The 18,555-nt window shown below is 38.4% G+C and overlaps 1 protein-coding gene across 1 annotated transcript in view; it reads right to left on the bottom strand.

Annotated features, from left to right (window-relative positions):
- Positions 1 to 7,320: 7,320 nt before the first annotated feature.
- Positions 7,321 to 18,555, bottom strand: part of LMBRD1 (LMBR1 domain containing 1) — a 113,017-nt gene continuing 101,782 nt past the window's right edge. The window contains exons 15-16 of the mRNA XM_037034282.1: positions 8,264 to 8,355; positions 7,321 to 8,129 (exon numbers count right to left, since the gene is read on the bottom strand). Coding sequence (XP_036890177.1) covers positions 8,013 to 8,129; positions 8,264 to 8,355 — 209 coding nt within the window. The 3' untranslated portion in view covers positions 7,321 to 8,012. The remainder of the gene's footprint in view (positions 8,130 to 8,263; positions 8,356 to 18,555) is intronic.

Here is an 18,555-nt window from a genome sequence, read left to right as displayed (position 1 = left end):
AACATTCAGGGGGGAGAGAGAGAGAGTGGGCTGTGACTAGAAACAGCGAGAAATCACTTTTACTGAGTAGAAGAGTAGTCATGCTGGGAAATGTAGAGCCCTCGTCGCTGAAGTTTCTTCTTTTTCTGTCAAACCAAAAGGAAGAGAAAAATAGGTTTGAAAGAGAGAAGCACAAAATCCTCTGAGGAAATTACTTCAACAACTAAATAGGGAGAGGGCGAGATAGCAGGCAGCTACCATGTTGAGACAGGCCCAGGGGTCATTAATCTTTGATAGTCTGCACCTGTATTTCTTCCACTGAAAACTGACACCTGAAGTAGCAAAGATCAAAGAAACAGAGGTTCAGTTTTGAACTCATTAGGAGAAACAGGAAAAGATTAAGATCAAAAGGGTTACAGGTAACACAGAAAATTAATCCATTATAGTTTGGTATTTACATGCCCTTAAATTTTGCCATACTTATCTGCCCTGGTCATAATAGACTATGGGACTTGAATTCCAACTTTTAGAAAAAAGTATCATTGAATGACAAAGCTCTCAGGACAGAGGCTATGCTTTATACATCTATGTAGCTCTCCGGTTCTGTTCCCAGGCAGCCCACAGGGAGTCTCACCAAATGACTAGGGAAAGAAATCCATTTGAACTCTAGGGACAGAACCCAGGGCCCATGGCCAAACTCAAAAGCCTCCTTGGAGCATGTATCTGCAAATGTGTGATGCAAATGCTTGGAAGTGTGGCCACTGGAGAATGTATGTCCCTCCCCAAAGCACTCAAATTCACTTTAGGTTCAAGACCCTGTGCCTTCCTAAAGCTGGAGGAATGCATAAAGGTCCTTGGTAATACCGGCTAATTATCTGCTATGTTCTAGGTGTTGTAAACCCTTTTGACAACTCCACAGGGTAGGTAATGTGCACCCATTTTACAGATGAAGAAACAGGCTTATAGAAGCAAAATAACTTGCCCAAATTCACATGGCTACTAAATACTGTATTTTTTAAACTATAAGACACACTCCCCCCGAACCAATTTGGGAGGAATGATGGTTGTTAATGATGCTGTTGAGTTCCGTTTACATTTACATTGGTGAAATATTATGTTATTTATGTTATTAAATATTTTACCACACTTTTTGCTTCAAAAATTTCCTACTCTCCTCTAAAACCTAGGTGTGTCTTATGGTCCGAAAATATGGCAACTCAGGTTGGCTTTTGACCCACGTCTGTCTCCTCTTCCCGCTTTCACCACACTGTTGACAGAAGCAAGCTTGTTGGGAGTGTGAGTGTAAGAAACAGAAGCTTACAGAATAAACTGCAAAGTCCAGCCTCTAAAATGGCAGCAAACGTTTCACTTAATTTTACCTTATTCTTGTGCTCTACAATGATGGTATATCCGCACTTTTTTTATTCACTCCTAAAAAATGTAAGTTTTACAAATGTTAGGTTTTGAATTCACAACATTCCCATGAGGAACTGAAGGGAACTTCTTCACTCTGTACACTTAAGTGAACAGAAAAGCAGACACATGAAAGGCAGAGATTTCACGGCCGTTTTCCCAAGGCGACTCAGCAAGAGAGTGATGTGAAGAAGGTGGGACTCGGCGGCTCATGCTTCGTAATTAGTGTTCTAACTACAACCCACTGCGTCTATGCTCAAAACCATTGGGATTTTACTCTTGGATTTCACTCTCTGGAGCTTTGAAATACAATTGGAAGAAAACAAGATCTAAACAGAAAAAAATGGAGGAATTAACAGTGATAATTTACAAAAGTTTTTCTTAATCTCGGAAATATTTACTCTCTAGGGTTTCCTACATTCTTGGCTCTCACAGTACAACTTAAATGCTTGTTTTGAATCTCTTAGGTACTTAACCTAGGTGTTGAAGTACAGAAGTATTTCTTGAACATAAAGTGTTTGGAGCTTTGATGATTAAAAGAGCACTATGAAATAAAGGAAAGTATCTTAGAAATAACAATAATGACAAATAAATATTTAGAGTTTGCCACCTGAGAGGCACTATACTAAGCGCTTTATTCTTATTTAATGCCTCCAATAATCCCACAAAGGGGATAGTATTATTATCACAATTTTACAAATGATGCAACTATGACACAGAGAGAAAAATCACTAGTATTCATAATTTTCAACCCTGAAGCCACATTTATAATTCTTTTTGACCAAAAGAGAGAAACAGAGTACAGATATTATAAGTGGAAGTTACCTTTAGAGATCATTTTGTCCATCATTTCTCCACCTGTACCCCATATGGAAGGTAAGGGACAAACAAATCCCTGGTCAAATAAATTCAGAGATCACTGCATATTCTACTCATTATCTCTCGGTCAGTCACAATTTCTGAGCTGTTTGAATTCTTTTCTAAGTATATACCATTTTTAAACTCAAAATAATAGTTAGTTTAATCGTTAAAAAACCATGAAACAGCATGCTAAAAAACATTTGAAGAAAGTTTTTTTTTCATGTTGGTTAAAAGTCTCTCTTCTGTAATTTCATACCTTTCATGTCATTAGCTAAGTTCTGTTTAGCATAACTACCTTAAGCAAAATGATGAACAGAGTAAGTCAGGGGATGGTGAACTACAGGACACACAGAAACAAAGAATGTCTTTTAAGGGCTGTAAAAGGAATGTAAGAGACAATGGCATGGCAGTCTTTTCTGTGGTCCTGCAAAGCCTAAAATATTTGGGATCTGGCCTTTGCAGAAAGTTTGTCAACCCCTGAAATAAACACTGAAATGGCAAGTACAACATAAGGTTTTACTTACACAACAAAACCAGGAGATTGCTTTCTCCATTCCACTAATGGAGTAACTAATTTACAGAACAATTAAGAACAATTAAATGGCATCAAATCAAAGTTTACTGACGTTGTAACTAAGTGTAGTTAGCTTTCACAGGTGAAAATATTTTGTAACCTCAAGAATATAAGAAATAGAATGTATTTCTATAACAACTTAATTTCTATAGCTCATTCTACTTGGAACTGAAAGTTAAAGTCAATTCAGGGTTTCCTTCTTTCTCCCAGCGCTGAGTCCAATTTGGCGGGGAAATATGGTCAGAGTACCACACACTGGTACTGCCAAGGCAGACCCTCGCCTCTCTTTTCCCGGGGTTACTGGTCCCTCTTACACTGCCCTGCATCCCACTCATGCGGCCTCTTCAGGACTCTTCCCACCACTGCTTCCTTGCTAAGGTCTAAGGCCCTTATGGACTCACTACACAGAAGACTGTTTCTTTATGCTTGAACAATTTATTGCCTGTAACTAACTGCCTTAACATTTGCTTCCTCAAGTCTTACTCTTCCTTAAGCTTAATAACATAACACTCTCAGCTTCACTGAATTCTTCAATACCTCTTTAAAGTTTGTTACATTATAATTCATTATTTTTTAATTTATTTGCTCCATGGTTTCTATAGTACTATTTGAGAATAGGCACCATTTTGTTTTTTTTATCTATGTGTTTCTGGTTCATTAGCAGTTTCCAATGCATATTACATACTCAGATATTGGCTCAAGCTAATGGATCACTAATCCCTCCGAGAGAAAGCTTTTCATACTTAAAGTTCTGTCAGTCAACATTTGAGTTATTGTACACATCAGGAATAAACTTAAATTTCCTTACGCTTTTACTGGGCAGACTTGTCTTCTCATATCAATTAAGATTTTAGGTGTGTTTATAAATATTTACACATACAAACCTGAAGTCTTTAAAAAGCTTCAGAGAAACATAGCAGAATGTAAAACTGGAACTGACGAGGACATCAGATATTACCAAGTTCAGTAGAACTTTTCAGTCCTAGAAAATCACTAGCTGCTATTTAATGCCTGGATATGTAGGAGCTCAGATGCTTGCTGAATGGAATTAATATTCAATTCATTTTGAGACTTCTCAAAAGCCAACCAGATTTCTCCTGGAGATTCCAAATTCTGCCTCTGTGAATATACATTCCTATTTAAATTTTAGCAGACATTTGTTCCTTGTTAACATCCTTTTAATAAGATTTCACAATGTAACTTCCTTCTAAATTTTAGTGTCAAAAAAATTATCTCTAAGCAACTTGAGTGCTTTCAACAAAAGTAAAAACTATTATCATAGTCTCCTTTTTTGTCTCAGCTGCCAGGAAATCCATATTTACATATAATTGCAATGACTACTTTATCTTCTGATAAAAGTTCTCCTTTAAATAATATCTGATCTTTTTATCTTTAATGTCTTTGTTACATTTTGATGTATTACCATTTATAAGCTCATCCGTTTTAAATGTCTACTGATTTCCTGTAGGTTTTGCTTGCTTGACAGTTTCCCTTACGCCCATTCTTCTCCCCATCTCCTGACATTGTCACATTACTATTTTTGATGCTTTGTTAGCTTACTTTCTTTTTTAAAAAAAATTTTTATTTATTTTTTTATTTATTTTTATTTTTTTTGTTAGCTTACTTTCATAACTTTGTATTTTAATCCTCACCCAAGAATGTGTTTTTATTGATTTTAAAGAGAAGCATTGATGTAACATGGATTCGTTGCTTCCTGCACGCACCTCCACCAGGATCAAACCCACAACCTGGTAGGTGTGTGTCCTGATGAGGAATCCAATCCACAACCACGTGCAGTAGGGGGTGACGCTCTAACCCACTAAGAAATCCGGCCAGGGCTCCTTTCATAACTTCAATGTGCTCATTCCTTTCTTCTTGATTTCTCTCTTCCTGACTCCCCTCATCTTTCACATAGTGAGGATATTACCCTTTTCCCCTTGTCTTCTTACACCCCCTCCTTCAATCATCCAATTTGTATCCCATCTTTTTATTTTGCCAATGTTGGTATTTACAGTCAGTGCTATAATCAATGTCTACTGTGCTCTATGGATGAATTCTAACACAGTGTATTACTATAACTGTGCACATACCATTAACTGAAGAACGCAGCAGTACACCTTGAAGACATCCTTTTCTTGTATTGCTTGTTGTTTTCCTGGAGCTCTTGTTGTTGTTTTTTATGCAATATGCATTTTCACTTCCTTTGGTATAGTGGCACTAAAGTAGAAGTCAGTTCCAGGGTCCTCCTTTGGGCAGTGCCTTACTGCACAGCTGAAGAAACTAGTTACTGTTGGAAGTCTGCATGAAACACGAGGACCTTGACCTTTCAGAAAGCCATCACTCTGAATGATCTCTAGATTCGGCATTTTCAGAGAGGACTTCTAAGGAAAGATACTCGTTAGTGGAAGTGACAATACCTAAATTAGCTTCATGAAAATAAAAAGTTAAAGCCATTCCATATGATCATGAGGGAAAAAAAAGAATGAAAATATAGTTCTAAATAGGAGGAAGCATATGCTTAAATCTAAGAAGAAAAAATATACGTAAAAAGTAAATAGCAAAATAAAAACGTAAGAGACTGTTCTAACAAAAACGAATAAAAATAACTATTCCTAGAAGTAATGAAATGTACATGTAGTATTCAAGACAAATATGGTAACATTCCTAAATTTCTAGGGTGCAAAGTAAATCTTAAAACAGGCTAAATATACATTTCCTTTCATCTAAATGCAGTTTGTATAGGCTTAACCCAAGTATTCAGGTTAGAAGCTTCTGACTAGCAGGTTCACCTGTCAACTGAGGGCCTGGTGCCCAGCTACTACAGGCACCAGGCCCAAGGTGATGAAACAGATGTGTTCAAGGACTTACAGGCATGGAAGGAGGCAGAAAAGAAAGCAATAAACCACAACACTGTACAGGATGCTCTATAAATAGGATAAACTACCTAACTTTGGGAGGTATCTTCACGATACCTGAGGGGACAATGCTAAGGTTGACATATGAAAAACAAGGATTGTCTTAGGACACAAGAGGAAGGGCAGGACATCATAGGCAAAAGGAACAGTTCAGCAGAGCGGGGATTGGAGAAATCAGAGCCATTTGGATAACAGTGAGACAGTCATTAAGTTGGCTCATATAACAGTGTGAGGGGCAGCAGAGAAAGCTGGATGATCAGGTAAAAAACACATCAGAAAGACCTTATACGTGATGTGATGGCTTACAGACTGCATCTAAAGTAACTGAAGGCTTCTCACTACAAAGGTAACGAAGTACTCTGATTTGTATTTTCATCACTGAGGACAGTGAAAGGAGTTGGGACTTGGCAGAAAGTCCAGTGGGGAAGTTTAAGAACCAACATTTTGAGAGCTGCTGTAACGAAACACCACAAGCTGGAAGGCTTGGACAACAGAAATTGGTTTTTCTTATCGTTCTGGAGGCAAGATGTCCATTATCAAGTTGCTGGCAGGGTTGGATTCTCCAGAGGGCTTTCTCCTTCACTTGCAGACGGCCCCTTGCCTCTTCATGTGTTTTCACTATGCGCGCAAATCCCTGATGTCTCTTTCTCTTCACAGACCGGCACCAGTCATATTGGATTAGGGCCCCACCTAATGGCCTCATATTACCTGAATTACCTCTTTATAGGCCCTACCTCCAAGTATAGTAATATTCTCAGGTGCAGAAGGTCAGCACTTAAACACAGGAATTCTGGAGGGACACAATTCAGTCTGCAACACAGTGAGTGGCAGTAAGATTGGAGAAGGGGGGACAAATGGAAGGACAGTTAAGAAGTAGAAATCAACGTGACTTGACTGGTTGACAAGTCAGGTACACACAGGACATAAGGAGATCTGGATTTTTGGTTTAGGCAATGTGGTATGTGCTGGTACTGTTTGTCAAAACAAAACAAAACAAAACAAAACAAAAAACATGAATACAGGAGGCTTGGTGTGCTTAGGAAAGTTAAAAGCTCAATTTTCAACATGTTGCAATTGAAGTAGTAATTTCTAGTTAAAAGGAAAAGTAAAATGGAAACCAGGGGCATATGAGATTGTCCCGAAAGAAAGTGCAGAGTAAGAGCAGCAGGGAATGTCACCTCGGTGAGCACCATCTGGAGAAGCCGAACCCGGGGTCTGTGAGGGTGTATCTAGAGAGACAAAACATCCAAATAGAGCAAAGTGCCACACACATTAAGTGAGAGAAGAATTAAGTAAGAGATGGTTGCTAATTCCTAAGTCTTTTACAGAAACGTAATGGTATTTTATTTCAAAGAAAATAACACTTGCTTTTCATGAATTCTAATTTGCTTAAGTTAGTAAACTTGGCTATCATTTGTGATGATTTCTCCCTATTTAGAATGTACTCAAAATTCTTTAATGATAACATGTACCTTTCCTTTTGCAAATACTAAATCTTTAAAATGAAAAAGATCTTTAAAGCAAAAATACCATGCCATATCTTAAACTCATCAGTAAGCTGATTTTTTTCAGGGTTAATTATTCTTCACAATACTCTCATTTACATAGGGATACAAATTTTGAGGTTAGTTATCTATAGCAATGTATATGCCTTATATACTGTAGAGGTGGTAAGAAAATATCTAATTGATTAATAGCTAAACAATAAAAATATTACACATCTCGGAATGTCATAACCTTAGAGAACAAGTAGCTTGAAATCTGTTCACAAAATCTATTTGAATCACTCTAGTGTTTTAATGTGGAAAATAGAAAACAAGATGCATAGGAGAGAAACATTTATTTATCAGCTATATTGTGCATATTATTTTTAGACAATCAGATATGGACACTTTAAAATTTCACATTACTCAGAGATCCAAAGGCACAGACACAAGTGATTTATTGTTTTTAAAAAGTGACAAAAGGGAATATTCGTTCTGGGAGATTTTTAATCAATTTAACACTATTATATACTAGAGAAAAAAAATTCCACAAACATTCCCTCACAAAGCTGGTAGTTTTATATTTACACAGTGCTTTACAGCAATTTTAAATGTTTATCTATAATACAATAATGTTACTTCGGAAAACATAAAAAATATAGTTTTTTTTAATACCCATGCTCCCATTTTTGATGAAAGCTATTCAGTTCATCCTGATGTAGTTTAACACTTTAAAAATGCATGAGATATTGCAGGCAGCTTTATAAATCTCTAAGACAGAGGCTGTCAGGCTGAACAGACAGAGGGCTCATCATCACTTATGTCTGAATCATCTTCATCAACTCCTTCAATCACTGACTTCTTCCCTTTACAACAGGATACAATTAATCCGATCAAGAAGACCTGTAAGTTTAAATAATCTGTATGTTATTTCCCAAATGTAAAGTCATGCAGAAAATACTGAATTTAAATCCAATGGCATTACTATGATACAAACAAGCTAGGGGTCAGGTAACACCTGGGATACCCATACTTACCCCAAGAAAGGCCCAGTTACCAAAATAGTATGCAGCGCTAAAGAACCAGAACTTGTGAAGGAATAGGTAGGTCCGGGTAACAGTACACTGATCTATAAAAGCAAATAAAAAACTATTGTGAAACAATTTCTCTTTTGAAATGGGCTATTAATACTATATGTGAAAAGTTATTAAAACTAATAACCAAGGTACAACAGTCAGAAAGTATTAGAGATGGGACTGAAATCGAGGTCTATCACCAAAGCCCCTCTTTTAATCCTCTATTATAGTTTAAATTACCAACTAATATGGTATATTTTTAAAAAGTAATGCCACCAATGTAATCCTGGCTCTTACATATAAAAAAATTATATTGACTAGTTCAATTCATTTAAAATAGAAATAGTGTTTCAACCAGGAGTGACAGACATGTTCTAAAACAAAACAGATAGTTTTCCTAATGAACATTAAAAGAAAGAGTATCAGATGTGGTTAGTAGTGAGCTGCACTTTTCTAATTTTCAGAACAGCTCAAACTTGAAAGGTTCTTTGAGCTTTTTTTTCTCCTAAAAAATACAAAAAGTACTATATACTGAATTTTAAGTAACACTATAGCTTGAATTAAAAATAAATCATATACTTTTGTCTTTCCAAAAAAAAAATGTACCTCTTAAAGGAAAAGTGGCAGGCTGGTTATTTTGATATTTGTGTCAGATGCCATACTGGTCTTACCTGAGTACTTTGTTTCTGCCAGGTTACAAAGAAAATACTTGCTTATTAAAACCATTCATAAAGGTCTGGCACAATATAATGTAACTGATTTGAAATCATATATGCTGCATTGAATATAGGATTCCAACCTCACACATTTCAAAAGGCCTTTATTCATTACAGAAAAAATCCTTGCCTTGACTGGTGTGGCTCAGTGGACTGTGACTCAGTGGCTTGTGACCCAAAAAGTCTCGGGTTCAATTCCTGGTCAGGGCACGCGCCTGGGTTATAGGCCAGGTCCCCCACACCGCATTGGGCATGTGTGAGAGGCATCTGATCTACGTTTCTCTCGCATATCATCGATGTTTCTCTCCCTTTTTCTCCCCCCCCAAAAATAAATAAAATCTTTTTAAAAAGAAGAAGAAGAAGAAAATCCTTATCTTAGAAAGCAATTTCTTTTCAGTCTATTAATTACAGAGGAGAGCCCTGGCTGGTATAGCTCAGTGGATTGAGCGCGGGCCTGTGAAGCAAAGGGTCGCTGGTTCAATTCCCAGTCAGGGCACATGCCTGGGTTGCAGGCCAGGTCCCCAGTAGGGGACACATGAGAGGCAACCACACATTGATGTTTCTCTCCCACTTTCTCCTTCCCTTCCCCTCTCTCTAAAAATAAATAAATAAAATATTTTTTTAAAAATTACAGAGGAAAGCCCTGGCTGGCATAGCTCAGTATATTGAGCGCGGATTCTCAGTCAGGGCACATGCCTTGGTTGCAGGCCAGTTCCCAGCAGGGGACATACCAGAAGCAACCATACATTGATATTTCTCTCCCTCTCTCCTTCCCTTCCTCTCTAAAGATAAATAAATAAAATCTTAAAAAAATTACAGAGGAGATTATAATTTCTGCATATTTTGATCCAAAATGTACAGTGGCAAAAATTTTTATATGTAATTAGGAAACCAACATCATATCTTATTGCTAAGAAAATGCACTGTTGATTCCTAATTTTAGGAATCTCTTCTTAGTTTCAATAAATAAATACTATTTTCTCTTAAAACAAAATTGAACTGGGAATTTTGTAGTCCAGTTCATTACACAAGGGATCTAACACACTTTACTTTTTGGCTGTCACATGGTTTTCTGAAAAGTAACATTTAGATTATATTCTCTCAAAATACAAGACCTGCTATGTAAAGCTTTAGATATTATGGAAATATTTAGAAACTCTAAATATTACCGATTCGAACTCCTTCTACTGTACTTCAGTATTTACTTCTACTGCTCAATATCAAATGGTACAAAACAGTGTAATAGAGAACTTCTTCTCATACGCAAGGACCACGGATCTAATGCTGACCTACTGATCCCTCAAGGGCCTCCTTTATATTCTTTGCTCTCTTTCTCAACAGAAAGTCTAGAATGAATATTCAAAGCTCCCTAAGAAAAATCAAAAAGGCTTGATGTAGCAGTGGCTGAACAAATGTGTCCCTCCTCTCCTGCAGTGACTAGCACCCAAGACTACGCTGGGAGTTCCGTCCAGCAGCAGAGACTCCCAGACAGGACACTCATCAGGCATTTATCCTGCTCCCACCGCATGTTATTCTCACCTCCGTTACAGACCCTTCTTCATAGTAATATGCCACTTCAAAGAAACACTTTTTCAATTAGATAAGCCTGTGTATTCTAAAGAACCTATCAGAGTGACTGACATGCAATTATTATTGAAGCAAACCAAATTTCTAAAGAACAAACTGACAGTGACCACAGGGGGCGGGCCCAGAAGGGCAGGGGAGACTAGGGGAAAGAGGGGGAGAGGTCAAGTCAAAGAACATGTACAAAGGACCATGGAGCAGGACAACAGGGAAGGGGGAGAGGACTGAATGTGACAGGTGGGTGTGGGTAGGGCCAGAGGAGTAATGGGGAAATAATGGGAACAACTGTAATTGAACAATAAAAAATTCAAAAAAATGAAAAAGAAATAGGGGTATTTTATTTAAAAATTATATTGCTAAATAATATATTTTCCAATTCTTTTGACTAAAAACTGACAAGATTTCATGGGTGTCAAAACAAGACATCTGCATATGTTTCAAAAATGAAAGTATACAACGTCCAGCACAGTGAGGTCTTTGAAGAGCTCAGACTGTGACAGGCTTGGTGTCTGACACCACTTGGCCACTTTAATGGCCTGCGAGCAGGCACCAGAGTTCCTTACAGGGTCATTCTAAAGAACAAACAAGGTACAGCTGTCCTTTGGTAAACACAGAGGACTGGTTTCAGGAACCCTGCAAATACCAAAATCTGAGATGCTCAAGCCCCTTAGAGAAAATGGCACAGTACTGCATATAACGTGCATTTGCATGTAGGCCATGGCAGGCTATACCCACACCTCACTTCGTTCACATGCATTTTGCACAGTGCTCATCGCATGGCAAATTCAGGTTTTGATTTCAGAACTTTCTATGATATTTTTACAAAATATTTTCAATCTACGGACAGTTGAATCCATACATACGAAAATACAAATAAGGCCAACTATATATCAACATCCTCATGCAAAGTGACAGTTAAGATTAATTTTCTTTTTTATTCCTTCAGGGTATAACTAACCCATGTTAACACAATTCTCAAAAGATGCTCAAATGGTAGCAAGAAAAACAACTAATCTGAAGATTTGAAAAGTGCACATCCAAGAACAGTATCGAAAATAATTACTTAGGCATTAGTATCATGACTATTTTGCACATGTTCATTATTTTTCTTTCTTTACAGTAAAAACAGATACAAATGAATTTACTGAAATTCAAATGTATATAATTTAGTAATGGATAATCTGCTAAATAGTTATTATATAACTTTAAGTAAAAATAACCAATGTGAACATTTCAAAAATGAAGACAAACTGGGGCTAATGCAAAAATGCCCATTTACAATTATTTAAAAATCAAGAACACTATCTCCCACTGCTTAAGCATTACATGAGCTCCACTATACAAGAATAAACTTGTCTGAAAAAAGTTACTCGCCCTTCTAAACAATGCTAACACCATAAACTTTAAACGTAAATTTTTCATTACTTATTTTCATACTTAACAGTATTTTGGAAGTCAGAGATTGACTAAATTCAAAATTTCAGGGCCGGATGGGGGACTACAAGTAGAGACGGAGCCAGCACAGCGAGTCAACTCCAGTGATTTCCCCAGAGGTCTGATAAGCCACTCGGTGACATGCTAAATTGCCTCAGACCCACCGATTCTTCTCCCACCACTCACACACACACACACACCCTAAATATTTTTTCTGTCACATGGTTCTTCTAGTACATGTTCATCATTTTTAACATTATAGATTTAATATAAGCCTTCTAAAATAAAAGGGTAAAATCATTTAGTGTTCTGCTTTGTTGTTGAAAAAATGACACTAGACCATAAATCCACACACCCAGTGTGTAACAGTTCTTCATAGTTACTTTTATATGTGCATATGTTTACATTTAGTGTCATGCCCATTGAAGAATTTTGCTTAATAAGCCCCATGCATATACTTTATACTCTAGCAAAGATTCTACAGTGAAAAATCGAGGGGAGCTTTCCTCCCTACCATCTGCCATCTTCCAGCTGCTTACCTGAACCACACATATCTAGGAGGTCTTTCTACAGTTATCTAGATAAAGTTATTAAGTGAGTATTATGAACTTTGACCTTCAAAGTACATTTAACTTGCTGGACGTTTCATCTAGGGAGTGTGTTCTAAAATCAGAAGTGCTCAGGAGACTTCTGACTGTTGCTCCACAAAACATACAAAAGTTCCAATTAAACTAGAGTACATGTTAACAATGGAAAAACTAAAAACAGGAGCTCAGACAGAAAATTTCCTTTCTAACTGACAAGAATAGCCATACAAAATAAAACTAAAAACTTTAAAAGCCTAGAAAGTGCATCGAGAAGATATGAATAAAACCAGACTTTTGAATCATGCTGCCACTACACTTCCTCCATTTCTTCTCACTTATCATCAAACTAGATACGTAACAAAGTGCAAATAAATCATTACTTTCAGGTAATAGCAGCTTTTATAAATATACCTAGTAAATGTTATCTTATATAGTTCATTTTTCCTTTTAGACTACTAGTATGTCATTGTTGATGCATTCTGACTGCTACTGAGACACCTTTAGTTATTAAGTACGATAAATACACCTATTTCAAATATATTTTTAAAAACAGCATTTTGTGTTGTTTTAAGCTACAACTAAGTTATCATCATGTTATATCTTCACTTGAAATCAACTTAGAATTATACTCTATATCTGTGCTTTATTTATAAAATCAATCCTTATATTACATATGCATATACAGAGAGGCACTTGAGAAAACTCATGTGCCAAGGCAAATACACTTTAAAGCAAATATTTTGTTTGACGAGTGACAAACTGGCAGGAAGAACTGGACTATTTAGAATGTCACTTCATTTCTCACGCTTGTCCATGATTATGTGAACTTTGGTTTCTGATCAGGGTCTTGCTCCTGCTGAATATTTGTAACAGACATATAAATCTTAGCTCTATACTGGCTAAAGAATTTGGACAATATTGTGACATGATTAGAAACTATTTATCAAATAATTTCTGTTTTAAGAAAGGGAATTACATGAATGGAATGTAGACCGACAGTGAGAACTAGGTGTAAGAGGCCCACCAAATCAGAAGACAATCCAAGTGAAAACACGAGCTGTCAGAATAGAGCAGAAGGTTGGATCTGAGAGGTGTTCGCAAGTGAAACCCCAGTTAATCACAGGTTTTATTGTCAAATGAACTTACAGCCTATGAAATATATACACATAAAAAGATTTGAGAAACTAGCAACATACATCCAAATAAAGGGAGTGCAAATAAAAAATTAAAATATGTAATAAATATCAAATTGTATATTTACCTTAAAATTTAACAAATAGCATACAGTTAAATCAATGTTTTGTTAAATCCACTGTAGAAGCTGGGTAAAAAGAAAAGATTGGTGAATATCAAAAATCACAGAAATCTAGAAGAAATAGTTTTATTATATAGGTAAAAACAAAAAATCTGTCTTTTATTTTACAGAGAAAACTAAATGGATTTTTTGGCCACCCAATATAAATATAAAAATTATATCAGGTCAATAAAAATAGCACTAGCCAGATTTTTTGCACTGAAGAATGAGTTTTACAGTGATTATACTTAAGAGCTAGCATACTTTGCTTTTGGCTCTGAAAGTTAAATTTAAACTGTTTCTAAGCCCTGGCTGGCGTAGCTCAGTGGATTGAGCGCGGGCCTTCAAACCAGACAATCGCGGTTCGATTCCCAGTCTGGGCACATGCCTGGGTTGCAGGCTGGTTCCTTGCAGGCCAACTCCCAGCAGGGGATGCACGAAAGGCAACCATACATTGATGTTTCTCTCCCTCTCTCCTTCCCCTCTAAAGATAAATAAATGAATAAAATCTTTAAAAAAAAATACACTGTTTCTAAAGTGCTGAAATACATATTGCTTCTTTAAGAAAAAAATACTCCTTAAGATAGAGGCATAGGTGGAAACACTGTGCCTCCTTGCACCACCAAGTTTAAAGACAACAAAGTTTCAGTAACAAAAACGCAACCAAAACACAGAAAATTGAACTGTACGGAAGTCCGACAACAACGAACCATTCGGCCAAACAGGTAAGAGGGGCTGAGTCAGCAGCAAAGTGGGTTGGGCAAGAAAAATCTGCCGACTGACTAAGGAACACAGGCGGCAGTTGGCAGATCCCAGGTGTGGGATGGCAACAGGCAGACCCAGTGAGGGCGCAAGGCACCTGGTTGACCGAGGTCACACATTTGCGTGTAGATAAACCAGGTAAAGGAGTGAGCAGCGAGACAGACCACCGCAAATGAAGGCCCCAAGGATGGGAGTTAAAGCCTAAAAGCACCAATTGGAGAAACTTTTAGGCTCGAGGTGCCAGGAGAAGCTCCCAGGCTCACAGAGAGTTTGTTGGAAGGACTCACAGGGTCCTGGAGGGTGCACAGGTCCACACACCTGGGATCTGGCACCAGGGGGGCCTGATTTTCTTCCAGGAAGCAGCAGAGCAAACCAAAATCTGAGAGAGAGCAGTACAGACACCATTGCCCCTCTCTGACCCTGCCCCCACATACATAACAGGTGACCTGGGTTGCCCCACCCTGGTGAAAACCTAAGGCTCCGCCCCTCATATATAACAGGTGTGAACAGACCAAAACTTTATGGCTCAAGAACAGCTCGAAGCCCCAGAGCCAATACTTCTAAGCAACCAAGAGATAGCCAACCTATCAGATGCACAATTCAAAACACTGGTGAGCAGGATGCTCACAGAACTGGCTGATTTTAGTCACAAATTAGATGAACTAATGAAGGCTGAACTAAGGGAAATGAAGGGAAATGCACAGGAAACCAACAGTGATGGAAATGAAACTGGGATTCAAATCAATGGAGTGGACCAGAAGGAAGAAAAAAATGACCAGACAGAAAAGTATAAAGAAACAAGAATTCAAAAAAATGAGGAGAGGCTTAGGAACCTCCAGGACACCTTTAAACATTCCAACAGCCGAGTTATAGGGGTACCAGAAGCGGAAGAGAACAACCACAAGAGGAAAACTTATCTGAACGAATAATAAAGGAGAACTTCCCCAGTCTGGCAAAGGAAATAGACTTCCAGGAAATCCAGGAAGCTCAGAGTCCCAAACAAGTTGGACCCAAGAAGGAACACACCAAGGCACATCATAATTACATTACCCAAGATTAAAATGAAGAAAAGAATTCTAGAAGCAGCAAGAGATAAGGGAACAGTCACCTACAAAGGAGTTCTTATCAGACTGGTCTCTCTCAAAAGAGACCTTCCAGGCAAGAAGGGACTGGGAAGAAGTATTCCAAGTCATGAAAGGCAAGGACCTACATCCAAGATTGCTCTATCCAGAGAAGTTTTCATTTAGAATGGAAGGGCAGACAAAGTGCTTCTCAGATAAGGTCAAGTTAAAGGAGTTCATCAGCACCAAGCCCTTATTATATAAAATGTTAAAGGGTCTTATCTGAGAAAAAGAAGATAAAAAATATGAACAATGAAAGGACAGCAAACTCACAGTTATTAGCAACCACACCTAAAACAAAAGCAAACTAAGAGGACAGATAGATTGGAGTGGAAACATAGAAATGGAGATCACATGGAGGGTTAGCAACAGGGGAGTGGGAGGAGGAGAGAGAGGGGGGAGAAGGTACAGAGAATAAGTAGCATAGATGGTGGGGAAAAAATAGACAGGGGGAGGGCAAGAATAGTATGGGAAATGTAGAAGCTAAAGAACTTGTGACACATGGACATGAACTAAAGGGGGGGAATGGTGGGAGAGGGGTGTGTAGGGTGGAGGGGAGTGAAGGGGTGAAATTGGACAACTGTAATAGCATAACCAATAAATATATTTAAAAATACTTCTAATTACATCTATTATAACTGGCCACCTAAAACTTACAGAAGGGAGTCACAAAGGCAGGCACTAGCACATCACCTACAGGAGCAACACAAACTGTATCAGTGAACTCTAAGTTAATGAGATTTATTATTTATCATTCTAGCTGTCGTAGGCCAGTCAAATATCAAACAATTATTTTCTGTTACTTTATTGTTTTATAAAATAACAGTAGTTTAAGGGGTTTGGTAGAGAATATTAAAGTTAGAAACAGAAAATTGAGATTTCATCCTTGAGTTTGCCATTTATATACTGTGAGATTCTGGGTGAGTCATTTAACTTCTAAGTATTGGTGTCTTTATAAGTGATATTGACATAATTCTTATGGTAGATAGTGACAGGATAGACTGGCTTTCTGAGAATTAAATTGAGAGAAATCTACATGTGATTAAAAAAAAACAAAACATGGATGTTTTTAAGAGTTAGTAACCTTAAGCAAGAACCTATAAATACAAGTAAGTGGCTGAGAAGTTCCACAAAATTACCTGGGTTGGCTTTGGAAAATCCAGAAAATTTGGAAACTTATACCTAATTAATTTCACGCTACTGTCTTAGTTGAACTTTTAGCAAAGCAATCAAAATGTCAGCTAGCAAAGAACTTCAACACTGAGTAACTTTCTAGATCTCAAGGAAAAGGCAGGAAAAATGGTGCTCTGATCAATACTCAGTTTTCTGGTCTGCATGGCAGCCTCACCTGACAGAGGACACAACACATCAGGCTGTTGCAACCAGTGGTTCTGTTACAGAACAGGAACCGGGGTGGGGGGGTTCCACCCAGAGATGCCAAAAAATGTTACAGAAACAGACACACAAGGCAAGGCCAAAGGGGGGGGTGTATAACATACTATTACCAAAAGGATCCCCCACTAGGTTCAAATGTCCACTGCCTTAGGAAAGAGGTCTCTCAATGCCAGAGATTTGTGAAAAGGAAACAAAATGTTTATTTAATGCTATACAGACATAAAATAGTAACCTAATGTCTTCATTAAATATCAAAATCCTTTAAGACACCCATAGTGCTTCCTTCTCCCCCTGCCCTAATTTGGGGTGCCGTACCTCACAAAAAGAAATAGGCATCCGTGATTCAGGTTGCCAGCACCATCAGCTGTGTCGCCATCCAGGCAGGATCTCTAATTAATCCAAAGCCATTTGGCACCTCCTCATGGCCTACTGGCAAGAGTTCTTTCACCCTTCTTCCAGGCAAAGTCTCTCCTGCTTCCCAGGCCACGTGGCCAAAAGGAGCACCCCAAAGCCATGTGGTCTTCTTCTACCAAAGCTGCAGGGGTACCCACTCTGGCCAAAACTGCATGGTTCTTCTCGGCAAAGCTGCGGGGGAGGGGGCAGTTGCCACTCTGCCAAAGCTGAGTGGTGGTTCTCTGCTAAAGCTGCATGGTGATTCGCTGTATCCAAGCTGCGGGGTCCCCACTCTGGCAAAGTTGCATGGTTCCCTCTTCTCATACTTCTGCAGGGGTCTGCACTCTGGCGAACTGCATGGATCTCTCCTCAATGGCTGTCAAGTCTGGGTTTAAATCCCTGAGCCAATCTTCCTCTGTACCCCCATTTCCAACTTCACCCACAATCGGTTATACCTGCCAGCATTCCTGTATTATTCCAAGTTTACTGGACTGCCATGAGTCCGGGCAGGTGTCACCCATGTCATGGAGCCAATCTTGTCCAAACTCTCACACAGGCGCTATCACCTGGGGGACCTGCCATCAGTTACATCTTTAGGGGAATGTCCCTTTCCATCCTCCTGGCTCAGAGCATGACTGCCGCTACTTAACATATCCATGCAACCAGTTAAAGGCTACAGATACGTTAATGACCATCCAAAGGATTATCTGCAAAGCTGTTGCTGTACAAGACAGCTCTGCATGTTCCTGCTCCATGTGTCCCTTCCCCCAACTCACACCTGTGGGGGGAAGGGGGGAGGACATCCAATATATCTTTCTAATATTTCTTGGACACCTTGAGTTCTGGACCCCATTCCAAATCCCTCTCTGTGCCCCACCCCCTTGGCTGAACACTGTTACAATTCCAGTCAGTATCAATGAGATCCTTTTTCTGACTGCGTCCCATCTAGAAACTATGGGACAATAAA

Source organism: Sturnira hondurensis, unplaced genomic scaffold, assembly GCF_014824575.4.
Source record: "Sturnira hondurensis isolate 20B ecotype Veracruz unplaced genomic scaffold, ASM1482457v3 Scaffold0022136, whole genome shotgun sequence".
Classification (NCBI taxonomy): domain Eukaryota; kingdom Metazoa; phylum Chordata; class Mammalia; order Chiroptera; family Phyllostomidae; genus Sturnira; species Sturnira hondurensis.
Note: the sequence above shows the minus strand (reverse complement) of the source record. Positions and strands in the feature narration are given on the sequence as shown.